General features: G+C 36.0%; 2 protein-coding genes across 3 annotated transcripts; one reads left to right on the forward strand and one right to left on the reverse strand.

Moving 5' to 3' along the window:
* Positions 1-7,894: 7,894 nt before the first annotated feature.
* On the forward strand, positions 7,895-10,420 carry LOC141716686 (putative polyol transporter 6). 2 transcript variants are annotated; one of them, XM_074518884.1, is made up of 3 exons: positions 7,895-8,017; positions 8,104-8,254; positions 8,646-10,420. In XM_074518884.1, exons 2-3 carry the CDS (start codon positions 8,140-8,142, stop codon positions 10,046-10,048), a joined length of 1,518 nt encoding a protein of 505 aa, XP_074374985.1. In that variant the 5' UTR covers positions 7,895-8,017; positions 8,104-8,139; the 3' UTR covers positions 10,049-10,420. The 2 variants fall into 2 exon arrangements, with proteins under 2 accessions (XP_074374985.1, XP_074374983.1); XM_074518882.1 differs by having other exon boundaries at positions 7,969-8,254.
* A 181-nt stretch (positions 10,421-10,601) lies between these two features.
* Positions 10,602-14,681, reverse strand: LOC141717844 (uncharacterized). Its single transcript, XM_074520053.1, has 3 exons — positions 14,188-14,681; positions 13,820-14,032; positions 10,602-11,093 (listed from the first exon to the last, which is right to left on the reverse strand). The coding sequence occupies exons 1-3, from the start codon at positions 14,458-14,460 to the stop codon at positions 11,022-11,024; spliced, it is 558 nt and encodes a 185-aa protein (XP_074376154.1). The 5' UTR covers positions 14,461-14,681; the 3' UTR covers positions 10,602-11,021.
* Between the last annotated feature and the right edge of the window lie 6,045 nt (positions 14,682-20,726).

Here is a 20,726-nt window from a genome sequence, read left to right on the forward strand (position 1 = left end):
TTTCACATAAGTTTCTTTTTATCAGCTACTTCCATCTTGTCTAAATCAACTTGAGCACTGTCAGAGGTTGACTTGATGACCTTATCAGAACTTGCTGTTTCAGTTATAGCTTGATGTTCTTCACTCTGAACAACTTGAGCCTTTTCAGAGGTTGTCTTTGATTCTTCAGAAATCTCCTTTCTTTTCAGAGTTTGAACATCTTTATCTTCAGCAAGAATATCATCAGTAACTTGAACCATTTTGTACATTGGCTTTATCAGGATTTGAGGAATTTTCATCTTCAGTGGCTTTGTTGGTTCATCAACTTTTCCTTTCCCTTTGTCTTTGGGACCAATATCAGTTTGTGATCTAGTCTTGGGCTTTAATGCCTCATTATGTGACTTGATCACAATGCCTTTTACCTTAGGCCTTGGAGGTTTCTTTGCAACACAAGCTTTTGGCTTTAGATTTTTCTTTTCAGCTTTACATCTAGCTTCTTCCTCCTTGAGATTTTCTAAATCCATTCCTGGATTATGCTTCAGAAACAATCTTTTAGCAATTTCCTCATCAAGTGTCTGAATCTTGGGATCCTTGTAGTAGACTGTAGTCTGCTTTCCCTTGAGCTTCAGAGTTTGCATGAACTTTTGAGAATCTTGACTTACACCTTGTATCAGAACATCAGGCTTTGTCAGACTTTGCTCATCAGAACTTGATATCAGATTTTGAGTTTGAGTTTGAGCAGCTTCAGAACTTGTCTTCTTTTGAATAGAAGATTTGCTTGCATCAGTAATTAGTTTCCTTGAAGAAACCTTGCTGCTCTGCCATTTACTTTGAACTTGACCTCTACCCTTGCTAGGGTTTTCCTGGTCATCAGCTTCATCATCTTTCTTCTTCAGTATTTGATCATTAGAGCATTTGGACTTAACTATCTTCTCCCCCTTTTTGGCATCATCTGATAGTAGGAGTGAGAGAAGAAGTTTAACTGAAGATTGAATCTCATCCAATTGAGCCTATTAAGAAGCTTATTAGCCAGGACCTCAGAGATTTGGGCCTGTTGCTTCTCTTGAATTTTCTCAATTGCTTCTACTTTCTCAGAAATAGGTCTGATAAACCTCTTTTTATCAAGCTTGGTCTCCATATCCATCTTTTCAGTCTTTTCTAGAAGTTTGTCAACTTTTTCTTGAGTAGCATAGTGTAGACCTTGAAGATTTTTGGTAGACAGGGCTGTGACTTTGAGTTATGTCTTGAAATCAGCATTAGTGAGCAACTCATCAGCTTTACCAGTATGGTCTGTCAGTACTTTGGAGCTTGGAATGAAATCAGTGTCATTCCACTTCATGGTCCACTCCACACTTCTGTGAGTATCTTCCCAAGGAATAGGAGCAGCTTGCTCAACAAACTTCTCAATTAGTGCCTCCTTTCCTAGAATGGGAGCAGGAGTATCAACATATACACTATCTTCTGAACTTGAGGAAGACTCATTATCTTCTGACAGTACTAGAGTGTGTGAAGCAACTTGAGATTCTGGAACAATCTCAGCTAAATTCAGAGCATCAGAATTTATCTCCAGAATTGATGTTGTTGGTGTAGATGGTATCTCAACATTTAAGATTGGAGAGTTGACTTGAGATGGCTGAGCTGCTGTAGGAGCTTCCAAATACAGAATAGTAGGAGTGTGCATCCTGTTGATGTAAATTTCAGGACTGCTAGCAGCATTTGCCATCAGGGCATAGTTCACCTCATGTTCAGAATCTGAAGTGTCTGTCCAGCTTTTCTTCTTTGTGACAAGTGCCTTGCCTTTGTCACTTTTTCCTTTCTTGCAGTCAGGAGATATGTGGTCTCTTTCACCACAATTGTAGCATTTGACATTTGAATTGTCTCATCTGTCAGACTTTCCTTTAACTTCAGACTTTCTGAACCCTCTCTTATCAGAACTTCCACTTTTACTGGAAAACTTCTTGCCTTTTCTGAATTTCCTGTAGGCTATCTTTGTGATACCCTTTACCATAAGAGCACACAATTTCATCATCTCTTCATCAACATTTATTTCAGGTAAACTTTCAGTTTCTAAATCATCATCATCAGAATATGATGACTCTGAATCAGACTTTATGATGAGAGCCTTTTCTTTGCCGCTTTTTGAGGCAGCCATTTTAGGATATTCCTCCTCAGCCTTAAGAGCAACTGTCCTTGACTTTCTTCCATGCCTCTTGCTCCTTTGATCCATCTCAAGTTCATAAGTCTTGAGCATACCATAAATTTCATCAAGAGTAGTTTCATTAAGGTCATAGTTGTCTCTTATGGTAGTAGACTTCAAATCCCAATTTTCAGGAAGAGCTAAAAGGAATTTTGGATTTGAATATTCAAGATCATATTCCTTGTCCACCAGTGACAGATCATTCAAGAGTTCGACAAACCTGTCATATAAGTCAGTTAAAGACTCATCAGTTTTTGAGTCAAAGTGCTCATACTCTTGAGTGAGTATAGTCCTCCTGTTCTTCTTGATTGCATCAGTTCCCTGGCATCTTGTATCCAAAGCATCCCATATCTCCTTTGCAGTTTTGTAATTAATTACCCTGTTTGACATGACATTATCAATGGCACTATGCAGCAAATGTCTTACCCTTGCATCCTTGGAAATAGATGAGATGTCTTCAGCTGTGTACTCACTTTTCTCCTTTGGTATGGTCTTTGCTGGTTGATCAGCAACTACAACAGAGAGCTTGGTAGGCTTATATGGTCCTTCATTAATTCTATCAAGGTATTCTAGATATGTAGCTTTCAGAAACATAGCCATCTTCACTTTCCATATGGGATACTCAGAAGGTCTCGGTATGGGAACCCTAATAGTCTCATATCGACTGTGGGTTTGAGTCTTTTGAGTTTCTTCAGTTTTGGTGGGCTTGGTTGGAGTTTATGCTTTTTCAGATATAATTGTTTGGATGTTTACTGTATGTGTGTTAATAGCTAAGCTCTGATACCAATTGCTAGGTCACACAAAACTGTAGAAGGGGGTTGAATACATTATTTATATAATTAAATCAATTTAACACAAGTATGTAACAAAGATCAAGTATATTGAATAAACTCTGTTACAATAAGAACTGTTGTTCTCTCTCAGTGATGAACAAATATCACTAAGAGCTGCTAGGTTACAATGTATAATCTTCTCGATAATGATAACACATATAGTGTAAACCCTAAGTTTGTGTTTATATAGTACACAGTTACAAGATAACTTCTAATTGATATGGAATATAATTCTCTCTCCTAAAATATATCAATCAGATATCTTCTACAAGTCTTCTAGTCTTCTAACTCTTTCCGTGCATATCTTCTTTTATTTAAATCTCGATCTTCTACTGTAAATCAGCTTCCTTCCTTATATGAAAGTCTTCCTGCACTTAAGTTATGATATGACCTTAAGTTCTGATATTAAGTTCTGACTTCCAGTAAGTCCTGATTTCAGTAAGTCCTGATATGTCCTGTTTGTTAAGATCTGAAAACTAAACATGACATCTCAGATATATCTAACATACCCAACCCGGATTAGGGGCAAAAAAGCAACAAAATGATGGAATATAAACAGCCTAGCCCAGGGATAAAACCGGATCCAGCCCAAGGCCACTCAGGTCCAACAACAACACCTAGGTCCCGCAACACCCCGGGTCCAGCAACACCCGGGTCCCGCAATATCCCGGGTCCTGCAACACCCTTGTCCAGCAACACCCGGGTCCAAGGACACCGAGGTCGAGGAACGCCCGGGTCTAGCAACAATACCTAGATCCAACAACAACACCTGGGTCCAGTAATACCCCGGGTCCCGCAACACCCTAGTCCAGCAACACCCAGGTCCAAGGACACCGAGGTCGAGGAACACCCGGGTCCAGCAACAACACCTAGGTCCAACAACAACACCTTGGTCCAGAAACACAGGGGTCCAGCAACACCCGGGTCTAACAATAACATCTAGGTACCGCAACACCCGGGTCCAACACCACCCGGGTTTAGCAAAACCCCAGGTCTCGCAACATCCCGGGTCTAGCATCACCCGGGTCCAACAATACTCCGGGTCCCGCAACACCCTAATCCAGCAACACTCGGGTCCAACAACAACCAGGTCCAAGGACACCGAGGTCGAGGAACGCCCAGGTCCAGCAACAACACCTAGGTCCAATAACACCTAGGTCCCGCAACACCCCGGGTCCAGCAACACCCGGGTTCAGCAACACCCGGGTCCAGCAATACCCCGGGTCCCGCAATACCCTAATCCAGCAACACCCGGGTCCAACAACACCCAGGCCTAGAAACACCTAGGCCCCGCAACATCCAGGTCTTGCAATAACATCTAGGTCTAGAAACACCTTGGTCTAGCAACACCCGTGTCCAACAACAATATCTAGGTCCCGTGATACCTAAGTCCAGCAACACCCCGGGTCCAGCAATACCCCCGTTCAGCAAAACCTGGGTCCAACAACAATCAGGTTTAAGAACACCTAGGTCTAGAAACATTGAGGTCCAACAACACCCTGTTCCAGCAACATCCGGGTCCAGCCATGCCCGAGTCCAGCAACACTTGGACCCGACAACAGCTCCAATTCTCTAACACAAGTCTGTGTGGTCTACTGTAACACAACCTGTATTGGAGGGCATGGAAAGCTCACATTCTCCTAAAAGATAATCTACCTTAGTCCGGCTTGGCCTACCCCAACACAATCCGGACTAAGGGGCAAACAAAGTTTAAATTCTTTCAAGGACAACTAACCTTAGTCCTGATTGGCTAAACTCAACACAATCCAGAATGGGGGAACACAAATCTCAAATTCTTTAAAGGACAACCAACCTTAGTCCTGATTGGATGAACTTAACACAATTCGGACTGGGGGACAAGCAAAACTCAAATTCTTCTAAAGATAACCAACCTTAGTCCTGATTAGCTGCACTCAACACAATCCGGACTGGCGGGCAAGGAAATCTCAAGTTCTTCTAAAGACAACCAACCTTTGTCCTGATTGGCTGCACTCAACACAATTCGGACTTAGGGCAAGCAAAAGCTCAAATTCTTCTAAAGACATCAAACCTTAGTCTTGATTGGCTGAACTCAACACAATCCGGATTGGGGGCAAACAAAGCTCAAATTCTTCTAAAAATATCACACCTTAATCCTGATTGGCTGAACTCATCACAATCCGGACTAGGGGGCAAGCAAAGCTCAAATTCTTCTAAGAACATCAAATCTTGGTCCTGATTGGTTGAACTCAACACAATCCGGACTAGGGGCAAGCAAAGCTCAAAATTTTTCAAAGACAACAAACCTTAGTCCTAATTGGCTTAACTCGGCACAATCCGGACTGGGGGACAAACAAAGCACAAATTCTTCTAAGACAACAAACCTTAGTCCTGATTGGCTGAACTCAATATGATCCGGACTGGAGGGCAAACAAAGTTAAAATTCTTCTAAAGACATCAAACCTTAGTCCTGATTGGTTGGACTCAACACAATCCGGACTGGGGGGCAAGTAAAGCTCAAATTCTTCTAAAGAATTCAAACCTTAATCCTGATTGGATGAACTCATCACAATCCGGACTGGGGGCAAGCAAAGCTCAAATTCTTCTAAAAATATCAAACCTTAGTCCTGATTGGTTGAACTCAACACAATCCAGACTAGGGGCAAGAAAAACTCAAATTCTCCAAAGACAACAAACCTTAGTCCTGATTGGCTTAGTCAGCACAATCCGGACTGGGGGGCAAGCAAAACACAAATTCTTCTAAGACAATAAACCTTAGTCCTGATTGGCTGAACTCAACACAATCCGGACTGGGGGGCAAGCAAAGCTTAAATTCTCCTAAGACATCAAATATTTGTCCTGATTGGCTGAACTCAACACAATTCGGACTGGGAACAAACAAAGATTAAATTCTTCTGAAGGCATCCAACCTTACTCCCCCATCCAGAAAATATGCATAAGGGAGTGGGGGGCACATGATAGTACAAATGGCTCCCAGAAGGACCATATCTGGACTCCTTGCTCAATATAGTCCCGCACACAGCTAGTCCAGACCAATATGGCTCCTAGAAGGACCACATCCGGACTCCTAACTCAATCCAGTCCCGCACACAACTAGTCCAAACTAATCTGGTCCTAGCAGCCCAACTTGGTAAATCCCAGCATGTGAGGCACTTGTCTAAGCGCGTGATAAGCACAACTGTCTCCCATCAATTATGGGATAATCAAGGCACGTGTCGGAGGATCCTTAGAACATTCCTCAACCAGTCCCGTCCCGACACGTGTAAAGCATCCACTCCAGCCAGGTATCCTCCTCTCCTAGAACCGACGACTAAGATTTAAAGGTACCAACCCCTAACCCTACCCTTGGGCTACCCTACCCTTGGGCTATAAATAGCCCAAGGAGGAAAGGTTTAGCCCAAGGAGGAAAGGTTTTGGGATTAATCACTCTCTCATAGTCATATACACACAGCCACCTTGCATTCCTATCTATCTTCATCTTCCCCAAAAGCGAGTTCTTACTCTCACACCAGACGCGCCGCGGGACCCAAATCCCCCTTTCGGTGTTGTTTTGTAGGAACCCCACGACAGCTACACACCCCCACGGCGGCGAAGGATCCAGGCACGGCGACGAAGGAACAGCCCCGCCACCAAGAGTTATCACATAATAATACGCACTTATCAATAATTTTTTAAATAACTTCGCAATTATTTCAAATTATTTAAGAATGTATACTAATTAATTTATAAGCTGTATTGAGAAATTAGAGAACATTATACAAGGAACCTATAAAAGTTACACAATCCGAAGCTAATCCGGAATAATAGGATCCATTGTTCGTCCATAATTTTTTGGATTACTTTCTTGTTCGCGGGTGTTGACCCTAAATGTCACTATTTGAGGTAAAATGGCCTGAATGTTACTTTTTAAAATTGTTGGTCCCAAATATCACTTCAAAACGGGGTTTCGGTTAAAGTTTTTTAAAATAAACGAAAACGCAGTTTCGTGTTGAGTTTTCTATAACAAAACGCAACTTGAAGTCATGTTTTTTTAAAAGCGATCAGCAAACTCTGTCTCTTTATTTTTAATAAAAGAAAAACGCAATTTCGTCTTATGTTTTTGTTTAAAAACGTGGTTTCAAACAGTGTTTTTGATGAAAACGCAATTTCAGAAATTGTTTTGGTCAAAAACACATTCTCATCTTTATTTTATGGATATAAAAACGGGATTTCAAACTTAGTTTTTCGTAAAGACGAAATTTCTAACTGAGTTTTTTTTATGATGCAATTTTTTTGTTTATATGAAAACGATAACCGAAACAACATTTTTTGTTTATATAAAAACGGTAAACGAGACTATGTTATAGAGTGATATTTGTGATCAATTATTCAAAAAGTGATATTGAGTGTCATTTCAACCAAAATAGTGACATTCGAGGCTTTTTTCTTGATCTTATTCGCATTATCTAAGAGCATATACTATTTATTCGTTTATAAGCTACGTTAAAAAAATGGAAAATTATATGGAATAGTTGTATTCAGGTGACAGCTGATTAGTATCATATGAAAGCTAATCCAGAATAACAGATTCATTGTATATTCATAATTTTACGGATAACTTTCCAATTATGTTGATTTATTCAAGAATATATATTAATTAATTATTAGTTTACGGTCTACATTAAAAAGTGAAAACTCCATAAATTCTCGGATAACTTCCTAATTATTTGGATTTATCCACGAACATATACTACTATACATTAGTTTATAAGCTACATTAAGAAAAAGAAAGTAGGAAAAACATTATAAGGTAACTGAATCTACGTGACAGCTGATCAGGTAGTCCAAGTAAAACGGTAACTGATCCGAATAAGAATAATAAACAGTCATCAATCCATTGCTTATCCATACTTTTTCGGATAATCTCCTGATTATTATTATGACTTACAAATTCACGTGTACGTGTGCCCAACTCACTCGCCCTGTTAGTTTTTCTCTCTCAAAACCTGCATATCTACACTGTAATAATGTATGAAGATTGCTTTCTTTCTTTGCTCATGTCATATACTGATGCATACTGATTGATAATCTCCAACATTTCTTCATATTTTTTAGATTTAACAGATTTTTAGTCGTTAAATAGCGGTATCGATGGAAGATGGTAAGGAGTTAAGCAGCAGCAGCAGCAGCAATCCTCAAAAGCTCAACAAGTATGCGTGCGCTTGTGCTATTGTTGCTTCTGTTATTTCCATTATTTTTGGATATGGTATTTCTCATTATCTCATCTTTTCCTCATTATCAACTTTGATCAATGTAACATGTATAAAAATTAAGATTTTGTGTCTATCTGTAATTTTTTGAAATGCAATCGAGATTTTAGAACGAGGTCATTTGTTTCTACTCACGCACACATGTTTTTACCTGTTGTCATGTATGTGTTTATTTTCACCTGTTGTCATGTATGTGTTTGTTTTTGTTAAAGAGTGTAAGATCGGGGCTCCCTTTGACACGTTTTAGAGCGATTGGCCATTGTATCAGTTTCGTTGTGTGAACATGTTAACAGCTCAAATTTCTGCATTATTGATTGTAGATATGTAAAAAATAACACAATATTAACATTTGTTCAGATTAATGTCTTGTCTTTTGTTGTAATGCAGACACTGGTGTGATGAGTGGAGCCATGATATTTATTAAAGAAGACCTCAAGATCAGTGATACAGAAGTAGAAGTCATTGCTGGAATTCTCAACCTCTGCGCTTTGGTAGGGTCTCTTTGTGCTGGAAGAACCTCCGATTACATTGGTCGTCGATATACTATTGTTTTGGCCTCCCTGCTGTTCTTGATCGGTTCAGTTTTGATGGGCTATGGTCCTAATTACACGGTCTTGTTTACTGGAAGATGTGTTGCAGGCATTGGTGTAGGTTTTGCTCTTATGATTGCTCCAGTGTACTCCACTGAGATCTCGTCTCCGTCTTCAAGAGGCTTCCTTGGCTCTTTACCTGAACTTTGCATTAGTATTGGAATATTGACTGGCTACGTTTCTAATTATTTTCTCTCAAAGCTGACACTAAAAGTTGGTTGGAGAGTGATGCTTGGGATTCCAACAGTCCCTTCTCTTTGTTTAGCCTTTGGCATTCTTAAAATGCCCGAGTCTCCGAGATGGCTTGTAATGCAAGGTCGTCTTGGAGATTCAGAAAAAGTTATGCTAAAAATTACCAATACGGAGGAAGAAGCCTTACTCCGTTTAAGAGACATGAAAATAGCAGCTGGAATCGATGAAAATTGTAAAGATGACATTGTCAAGTTACCGGAAGAAACTAATGGTGGTGGCAAAGGGGTATGGAAGGATCTGATTTTAAGGCCATCCGCTCCTGTTCGTTGGATGTTATTAGCAGCGCTGGGAATTCATTTCTTTCAACACGCGACAGGGATAGAAGCGGTGATTCTCTACGGTCCAAGAATATTCAAGAAAGCAGGTGTCACTAGCAAGAACAAGCTCTTGCTTGTCACCATTGGAGTGGGAGTCACAAAGACAATATTCATTTTCATAGCTACTCTCTTACTGGATAAATTTGGGAGGAGAAAACTTTTGTTAACAAGTGTAGGGGGTATGATTGTTGCACATACAGCATTAGGCCTAGGCCTAACTATAGTGAGAAATTCTCATGAGAAAGTGACTTGGGCCTTGGTATTGTGCATTGCTGCTACATACATTTATATGATGTTTTACTCAATTGGTCTGGCGCCAATTACATGGGTTTATAGCTCTGAAATATTTCCATTAAAACTGAGAGCCCAGGGAGCAAGTATTGGAGTGGCTGTGAATAGGCTAACTAATGCAGCAGTTTCTATGAGCTTTATATCAATCTATAAAGCAATCACCATTGGAGGAACTTTCTTTATGTTTGCTGGTATTTCTCTAGTGGCTTGGCTTTTCTTCTTCTTCTGTCTACCTGAAACTAAAGGAAGGTCCCTGGAGGAGATGGAACAAGTTTTTAGCAAGCGCAGCAGCAAGCCTCAAAAGTCAAGCGTCGAAGTGCAGCCTGAGTCGGAGTTTTGAGGTCTATATTACGTTCTAAAGCTTTTTTAGTATAAGCTTGTGTACTGCATTATTTATTGTTTGGTGATTGCAAATTTGCAATGTAAATCCTGGCTTCAGTTCTGTGTCAACTACTTTGGAAAAACAAACAAGTTGTTGAGAGATGCCAGGTAAAAATCACTGTTGAGATTAAGCTTTCTGCTTCCAGTGAAGAGTCCAGATTTTATTATACAAAAAACAGCTAGATGTTTTAGTTATCTTCAGTTATTCAACCTGCCTGTTCGTGCACTTTCTCATTCTCCAAAAATTGGAGATTATTACAGAATATTTGGTCTGAAACAGGGCCTGTGGCACCTTTTACATGTTCAATTAAGATTAGCAATTTCATAATAACCTGTTGCCAGATGTTAACCAACATGAAAGAACTAAGCTTTCTGGCCAGAATTTAATGCATACTTGCCTACGAGAAGCCTAAATTGGCCTAACATGTTCCTGTATGGTTCCATTAACAAAAATATGATAAACCAACACATTAATATGCACACTCACTTATATGTGTGTAACTCTGTATCAATTGAAATGAAAAGCAGCACACGAATTTTTTTCATTCATACTTAATTAAAACATATACATCCACAGACTATCATTTACATAACCAAAAGGAATTTAATCTTCACAAGTACTTCTGTATTTCTTAAACAACTAACATAATTCAACCAACTCTAAGAATTTTTTCCAGTGGATATTATCAATACTTGCTACACTACAAACTTTCCGTGCTCAAAAATGATGTTGAACTAACAAAGATGCAACAGTGGGAACCTAAAAGGATACATTTATTGTAAGGTCAAACTGTTGCCAACAATATGAAATCGTGTAGCATAGTTCTCGCCCCACCTTTAATATATATTTGGCAGCAGACAAGCAATTTAATGAAATTCAACGTGTATAAAAGAATAGCATTTCTGTAGTAGGTCCGTGATGTTCTTCCGAGTCATAGCTTCCTACGTGATGAATTTTCAGCTTCCTCCTCTTCTACTTGCTTCAAATCTGGTCTTTTTGCATTCTGAAGTGACAGAAATCAACAGTGCTTTGTTACCATCTTGAAAAGATGCTTCACCATCAATAGCAAATAGCACAATACAGCAAAAATAAAAAAATAAAAAAAATTAAGAGTACATATATCTTATAAAGAAACCAGACGGAATGACAAATTGTTAACAGTGGCAAAAGTTTAAGGGCATATAAATATTTGTTCAATCCCATTGAAACAATAACCCCTTCTGCTGCACTTTGGTTATGGAACAAAAAAAACATTATTATAACAGTCATCACTATAATGACGTGTGACCAGTAAAGCTGTTATTACTTCAACTCTGTTTTCAATAACAAAAACCCACATAAGGTTGGCTAAATGGCTGGTGATGTATAACGATCCTGAATCCTCCAGATCTCCATTTTCGAACTTTTAAATCATAGCATTACAAGTTCTACTATGCACATTAATTTGACTGAAATTCTAAAAAGATTACAACTAATTGTAGCCATAGACTATGGTCAAAAAGGACAAAGTTGGTAATTACTAACACAAGTGGCTGCTTGAATGTGTAATTTATCTATCTTGCGAAGTTTTTAATTGTAAATTTACTCCCACTCTAGCCTATATAAGATTATATTATTATTTTTCTTTAGTAAACAATTAATATAGATTATACACATCTTATGGAACAAAATTTAAACTTCCTGAGGTTTCATTACTTTCTTGTTGCATTTTCCAAGGCTGGAAATGTACAGGAAGGCCATAGTTAATAGCAGCCGTCTGGAAGATGGCTTATGATTGAAGCTGTAGCAACTCTATTGTATTTTAACCAACAGCAGTGCACTGGTGCGTGTGCCTGCGTGGGTGTGTCTGTGTTGGGGGATGTAGTTTGTAAATGCTATCTAACTCAGCTCTCATGCAACTATCTGCACCCTAGTGCAGACTTCGATAACTAGGGGCACACCAAGTATCGTGGCTTTATTATATATTTGACTCATAGGCCATGTTTGTTTCAAAAGATTAAGGGATAGAATTATACTCCTTAAATTTTTAATTCCCGTGTTTGTTTTGTAAGAACCTATCTGGGATTAAATCATATTATATTCCTTTAGACCAAGTAACATGGCTTCATAATATAGTGACTCATAGTGTACAATTATACTCGGGAAGAAAAAGAAGGAAGCTGGAAAAGGAGCCAAAAAACAAGGGTCGGTACGACCTGGATTGTTCATGTAATTGTAGAAGGAGATTCCAACAATTTGGATGCCAACCTCTATTATATTTAGCCACCATATTATATACTCCCTCCATCCCTCTCAATTCTTTACATTGGGGACGGTGGCTCGGCACGCACTTTAATGCTCTTATTAAATGTAGTTGCATAATTTTTTTAAATTTTTTTTTCTTCTAAATAAAAATATAATGTTCAATTATTATACAAAAAAAGAAAATTTTAAAAATGAATTCTGGAACTATACTTTATAGTTGCCTTAAAATACGTGTCAAACATGTGAAAAATGTAAAGAAATGAGGGGGACGGAGGTAGTATAAATTATTGTCTTGCGAGGGCATATTGTCACTTTAAGGAACGCATTATGCGCATCTCCTCTAAATGAGGCCACATGTGCACTATGATCTACTATCCTTGTTTCAGAATACAAAAAAAGGACATTAAACAGTAATATATGTTTTCAAGTGTGCACTGCATGGCACACTCAGAGAATTTTCTAGTTATAACGTCAAGTAAAACAGAAACAGACAATCAACGTATATTAAAAATAGAAGTTCATTCCAAATATTCAGCGAGCGACTTAAGAGAAATTCAAATCTAAGCCAAAACTGCACTATAAGGAAAAAAAACTCCAATAGAATATGGATACAACTGCAATTTCAAATTTGCAAAGGAAATTATTCAACAGACAAAAACACAACAGTGGGTACTTGTAAAGCTATAATAATAGCGAGATGCAAATATTTTCAATACAATAATATGTATTTTAGAGTTCCATTTTATGATCGCATCATATTTAGCTCATCCTTCATGAGTTTTGTTCTAAATTTCTAGTGGGAGCATATTTCCATTTTCTAATCACCTACTTGTTTTATCATAGGTTTGTTTGTTCTGTGCACATTTACTCATTTTAATTATCATTCATTTTGTATCTGTTTACCTTTTTCATTATTCATTGCCTTTTATTGTTATATGTTTCATGAATTTTCTTCACTTTTGACTAAATTAGGATTAAAAAGAAAATATTGGTTGCAAAAGTTCGCTTATGTTCACTTTTCTATATCTTTTGTTCACTTTTGTTTGTCTTCCACTTACATCTTTCCATTCAAACTGTTCACTCATGTCTTTTAACAGGAGTATAAGCATGCCTTCTTAGAATAATTCTATAATATATGTAAGCAGTATATACACAAACAATTAGCTTAGGCCAGATTTGAAGACGAACAGTCTAATAACCTCTTTATGTCCTCTGCCTCTTTGTGTACTACCGTTATAGTACAAGTAAAAACATTGATCCCTTCAAAGTAGTTCTAAATCCTAAAAAAGCCATGATATCAACAAGGTATCTCGATATTACATTTAATTTCCCAAAGGTAGAATCACAATCCATATACCCATCATTCAACTACACTCCCGCAAATTCAACAATGTAGTAAGTCTAAACTTATCAATTAATTCGAATACGAATAAAACATAAATCGCAATAATAAATAAATAAAGCGAGAACAGAGAAGTAACTAACCACATCCGAAGGCGGGGATTCAAGATTAATAGAGTTCACAGACATTTTAGCAATCTCGGAGATCGCAGCTTCCCTAACTTCAGCAATGTCGCTCGTTAACTCCTCATAAGCAGCTTCGAAAGCCTCCTGCCAAAACCTAGGTATTCTGATCCGACGACTATTGGTATACACATCCCACATATGCTTCACCACTTTCTCCCTCTCCTCCATTTCCTAATTTAATCCCCAAATTTAATTACAAATAAACACATACATTTCGACTAAAAAAGAGTGCTAATAATAATTCTCTACTTTCAAATATACCAAAAGTGCAAAACAATTATTCTCACGTGTTCTCAAAAAAAATACAATAAAAATGTGAAACTTACGAGGACGTCGAGATCGTCGTGAACGGGAGGTCCAATGTCGTCGATGAATCGATTGAATTTATCGGTGGATAAGCGGAGAGTGACGGTTCCGGCGAGCATAGAACAAAAAGCGAGAAGCAAAATAGCAGCTAATGCCCAAAATTTATAACGGCCTCGTCCAAATAAAGATGATTTAAATAAATTAGTTTCCTTTTTTGAAGATGACGATGTCGCCGGAGTAAATGACATATGCGCCGTCGGTGTTGATACCGGAAGTACGTCATCATCCTTCATTTCGATTGATAGAAGAATAATATGGATTTAATGTACGAAGGTTTAAAAAAACTATTTAATTTTGTTTGAAGTTGACACTGGGGATTAAATCTTTTGTTTCGGATTGAATGCGGTGTATTTTATTCATGATTTTTTGATCTAGCAGAGAGAGAGAGGATGTGTGTAGTAGTTTGTTAGCATTACTATGATGATTTGTTTCTTATTTTGGAGGACAATGCTAACAATCTTAAAATCATGAAATCATATCCTGTTTTATTTTTCGACTTGCTTTCCTTGATTGAAGGATTTGAATTTTTAAATATAGCATCGCGAAAATCCATAAATATTTTAATTTTAATTTTAATTTTTTGATAAACGAAAAAGGTTTTGTCTATAATTACAGAGTCGTGGGTTAAACTCTACGGAAACACCTCTGTCATTTACAAGACTAAAAATTATGACAAAGGACAAAAGACCGCTAGATTCAACAAAAAGAAAAAACCACTAATATAATAATTTAGACGGTGATCAATACTTAGCACTAGACTCTAAAATAACGTTGTGCTCCATAAATTTTTTAGGAAAGAAGAGAATAGAAGAGATGAAAGGAGACGAGAAGAGAAATAGTAGAGGAATATAAATCGGTCGTGTGCTCTAGAGTTTTTGTAAAAAGAAGAGAAAATGATCATGAAAAAAAAGATAATGTGAGGGGATATTTTCAAATATTCCCATTTTGGCAAGAAAGTTTTGGGGGAAATTATTGGAAATTTTCTCTCCTGATCACTTCTCTTCTCTCGCCAAAAAATTCGGAAGCACGCTTAGAAAGTAAAATTTTAAAATTATCTATTATTTTCTCTTCTCTTCTCTTCTCCCGTTTTCAAACTCTGGAGCACGATAAAAGAAAAGTCATAAGCTCTGGGTTACAAATAACTAGAAGAGCGGCCCTTATAAGACTATTACTTTTGTTTGAACTGGGGCTATAACTTAAAACATGACATTCATCGGATGATCACCTATGAACTCATCTGCATACCCATTGCTAAATATGAAATCTTCAGCCAGAACATTATGAACATCAACCACCTCTGGAGGGTTGTCCATTGCGTCATTATGAACAGTCCATTGCTTCGTTTTGAACAGTAAAGAAGTCTTCTTTAAAAGCATATTCACCGTTCATGATCCCATCAACACTAACAAGTCCAAAATTCAAAGGGTCGGGTTCATCCTTGTACAATTCTATGTCATGAAATTGGGGTGCCAAGGGGTAAAATCCCAAATAGAAAAGTTTATTACATGTGAGTTCATGTGCGAATTGAACTATTAAAGAATATAAGAGATTTGGATCGAATTTGGATGTTATCAATGAGATGTCTTCGTCAATTAACAATTATACTAGTTTTTATGCATATTATTTTTCACGATAATAGTAATACTCGACTAGGGATACATAATACACGTCATATTTTAAAAAAAATATCATTTTAATAATTATATCGCATTAAATAAAGACATACTCCTTCCGTCCCTCTCAATTGTTATCGTTTCTGGAGAGTGTCCGACACGCATTTTAAGATGAAGAGAAAATATAATTCCTTAAGTTTTTTTTTAAAAAATTATTTTTCTGAATAAAAATTTAAACATTCTATTTTTATTCAAAAAAAGAAAATTTTAAGAAAAAATTATAGAACTATACTTTCTATTCATCTTAAAATGCGTGTCAGATACTCTCCCGGAAACGATAACAATTGAGAGGGACGGAGGGAGTAACAAAGATTTTAAAAATAATCAAAATATTTTTTCTAGAATATAATTGTATTATCTCTATGGTCCAAATACTAACACATATTTACAAATTTTAATAGAATTGTATGTAAATTGAATATAAAGTATATTTTTCATCATAATTACAAAAAGATTATTATTTAATATTCAATTTAATTTAATTAATATATTTTATTTAATGTACATGAATATGATACAAAAAGTGTACGAAATATTTTTAATCAGATATGTGTTATCCATCCAAAGACCTCATAGTACATGATAATTTAACTACAAATTTTGATCAAATGGGGGATTTCTTATAACTATTAAAAGACAAAAGTTTTATTCTTATTTTTTTTATAAAGAATATAAATTCTTTAGAAGGCACTTTTCCCCCTAATTTTTTTGTCTATTATCTGATGTCTGGTAGTACTTATTTGCCTTTCAGTTAGATAATATACCGTTATGGATGAAAGAAACTTTGTCCCTCTGAATTGTATTCTTAAATTTTATCAATGGAAATATTTCTTGTAAAAAAATATATTTATTTTAATTGAAGTACACAAATCCAAAATTGATGATATGAGTTTTACATTAGAGTACACTAAATACGAAAATACACGACACCAACATATACGACATAGTACGATTTCAGGATTACTTAAGAGTGCATGAGAAATAATTTACCAATTCAAAAAGAAATAATGACTCTACATCATGCAAATTGAAAAAACTACAAATAGGATACATACATATTGCTTTATTACGAATCAATTGTATGTCTAGATATTCGTTAAGAAAACTCACATGTGACCAAGTAATTTGTAAAATCAGTACAAACACTAAACTACTTGTCATTTGTAAGTCAAACTTTTTTAAAAAAAAATTCTTGTATTCTCTCAAGTGATTGAATTATAACTAAATTTTCAAATTGTTGCAGCAAATTCATAATAATGAATTATTTATATTTTGTGATAGTGCTAATCTGTTGTTTGCATATTATGTATTATATTATGTATTGTTAAAATTGAATCTTCATAAAATCTCATAATCTCATAAATATTTGATTGGCACTTTCCAAGCTATATTGGTTAAAGTCATGAATATGAATATTATGCTCACAATTTTGGCATGTACTCTCTCATACACTTTGAAAATAATGTAAATATTTAATTTGATAGTATGTTACTCCTTATGAAAGGATATTAATTCTCTGTCTTTTATATATTCATCGTCCCCATCCTCCACTATTAACTCAACGAAATTGATCTACTATTGAATATTTCAAATTCACTTGGTGGGTGTCTATAGGACAACACAAATGTGTACATGATGGCACCGAGACCCCAATATTGATATACACCCAACAACTATTAATTCGTGAAACCTTCTAAATCAGTCACCCCGTGAACTTTAACCTATTGTGATTACATAGAACAAATATAAAATACTAATGCATTTATAAAGTTGAAAATTAGCCTATACAATTTACTAAATAAGTTTTAATGTACAATATCATATGCATAATTTACTAATTTTTTTTATTTTATAACATCAATGTACGACCCTCATATGCACAAGTGGACATGAAATCAAATACGTTGAAACTTGTTTATGAACTACTAAAATTGTACTATTACGATGAAAAGTAATATTATGTATACTATGATGAACTTGCAAGAACATCAGTTAGATTGAGGAAATAAGTACAAGGTCATAAATATCATTTAACTAAAAATGTCAAGAACAATTATGCCATTATTAATTTCAGATTTTATTACAAGTTTGTTACGCTCTAGTGAGGTGAAAATGTGATGAATCTCAAGTTTGTAATACAATCGCTTTGATAATTTATTTATGGTATTAGAGCGGTAATTTTTAGGTGTCCTTGAATCTGCTTAAAACAATTATAATTTTATAAATATTGTTAGGTAATGAATAAAACATAGAGGGGGTGAATGTGTTTTGGATATTTTTAAAACTTTTTGAATGTTTGTTACTTGATAAACAAAGCAGATTAGAAATGCATTAATATTATGTTAACTGAAATAAAACATTGCACACAATATTTTTAAAACTCACTTAATTTTGTATTAAAATCAAGTTAGTGTTTTGCTACAAATCTTGGGTTCTTTGTAAGTAAATAACTCATCTTCTTCCTTGAGAGAGTTACAAGAAAAACTAGATATGTTTGATACTCCTTTTAAGAGCAAAGGACCAATGTTTACTTTATAAATTAGTAAACACAGGTTTACACATCATGCAATAAGATGTACTAAACCATACTTTAAGTTATTTATTAAGCTTTCCATTATGGCTTAGTGAATCCTTGCATATCTTGTAGATCTATGCCTTTCCTTTGTCAGTTAATCCTGACCTTTGATCTTGTACTCTTCAAGCTATTTTTGTAGACTTTTCAATCTAAGTGTTAGATCGTTTGTTGATTGATAATCTCGAATATTTAACTTGTCTGCATTATGTACTTGAGCTTCATGTCAGGATCTCTAGTTTGTTGTTATAGAGAACTGACATCTCGATAAGTATAATAGCTTATCGAGATCTCTTAGTTCTCTACAAGTATTTTGACTTGTCGAGGTTTCCAAGTTCTCTATAAGTGAATTTGTCTTGTCGAGGTCTCTGAGTTCTCGATAGGTAACTTTGACTTGTCGAGATCTCTGAGTTCTCTATAAGTGAACTTGGCTTGTCGAGGTCTCCAAATCTCTGCATGTAGAAATAACTTGTCGATATCTCTAATCTTCACATCTTCATTTGCCTTGTCGATATCTCTTAGTTCTCGATATGCAAAAATGACTTGTTGATATCTCCAATCTTCATATCTTCATTTGACTTGTCGATATCTCTGGGACTTCTCGATAGGCCAATTTGGACTTCTCGATAAGTCATTCTGGAGTTCTCGAATGACATCTCTATATGACTTAAGCTGTGACTTGTAGATATCTTGACTTAGAATATTTTTCTCAAAACATATTTATTCAACTCCAAACTTCTTCACAATTTCTCTGAGGCATGATCTTCTTGATCTTCTTCCAGAGTTTATTCTTAGGCTTGAGACTGTTTACAGAAAAATACTCCAGTCTAATCATTGACATTTTTACAGACTCAAGTAATACAGTACAAAATATAAATTTGGATTATCATACAACTAATTCTGAGGGCTGTCAATTTGACTTAGTCTTGTTATGACACAGGCATGTCTATGACAATCTCCCCCAATTTGTGATAAGATTGCTTATCACAAATTCATGTCTGGTAACAAGACTAACACCAAGTTACAATGAAATAATAAGATTACATAAAAATTGACAGAGATACAAGTACAATTTTTTTACATTAATTGATTACATGAGTTTGACAGGTACATTCATTACATGAAATCCTCATAGCATGGTTCCTTTCTAATAAGGTCTTTAAGATTTACTAGCACTTGAAGTTCTTCTATGATTTCAGTACCTCTTAGAGCTTCCACAAGTTTGAGCCACTCATCTAATGAATAACCATTCAGGTAAACAGCTCTAAATCTTAAAAATCTGCCAACTTTTATATTCAGAAAGTGTCCATCCTTAGAAATTCTGCTCAACCCCTTTGCCTTTAGCTCATTTGATCTTTGTTCAAGTCTTGCAATTTTTTCTGCATACTCTCTATCTTTTTCTCCCTTTTCAACCTTTGCTTTTGCATTTCTTTCATCTTTTTCTCTCACCCATACACATATTACAACCATCCAAGCCCTTGTAATAGTGTCCTTATCTCTCATCAAGCTGATCACTCTTTTGAATTCTATGGTTGAAAGTGTATCCATTAGGTTACTGTCAAGTAGTGTGAAGGTACCATCATTATAATATATCTAGATTTCTGTATAGGATACAACCCAGACTCTAACTATTTCTTCAGCCAACTGTTGAAAGTACTCATCATCTGTGATGCACCAATTTAGTGGAAGAAAGTTAGATTGATCAAAACAGTTCCAGATGGCCCTTTCAGTAACTTGCAAGTTCTTTGGTTTTCTTCCGACAGATTTAAAATAAATTTTGGTTGGTGGCTTGAATGAGGGTAGATTTGTGATTTTCTTTAAGGTGGATTGGCTAGATGTGATTGGTATTTTGAGTAGGGTGTTTGCAGTCGATTTGTACAAAAACTTGCGCTTAGAAGTCAAAGGTATATTAGTGTTTGAGCTTGTAAGTTTAGTGGTTTGAGCAAGTTGTATTTGGATTGACTGGACATTTTTCTTAGTTCTTGTGTCATCCTCCTTCTTCTTTCTTCTTCTCTCATCACCTCTTTTCTTTTCATCTCCCTTCTTCTCATCTTGTTTCTTTTCTTTGCTACCAGTTGCTCTAGAGGATTGACTTGGATTTGAGCTAGAAGGTTTTTGATCATCTTTCTTCTGCCCATCATCATCTAAGTCATCCTTATTGAATTGTATGTTGGGCAACTTGGCTTCAGGATCTCTCAAATATCTTCCCAAAATCCTTATCATCTATATATCTTTATCAATCTTGTTCTTTTTG

Source organism: Apium graveolens, chromosome 4, assembly GCF_009905375.1.
Source record: "Apium graveolens cultivar Ventura chromosome 4, ASM990537v1, whole genome shotgun sequence".
In the NCBI taxonomy this organism is placed as follows: Eukaryota; Viridiplantae; Streptophyta; class Magnoliopsida; order Apiales; family Apiaceae; genus Apium; species Apium graveolens.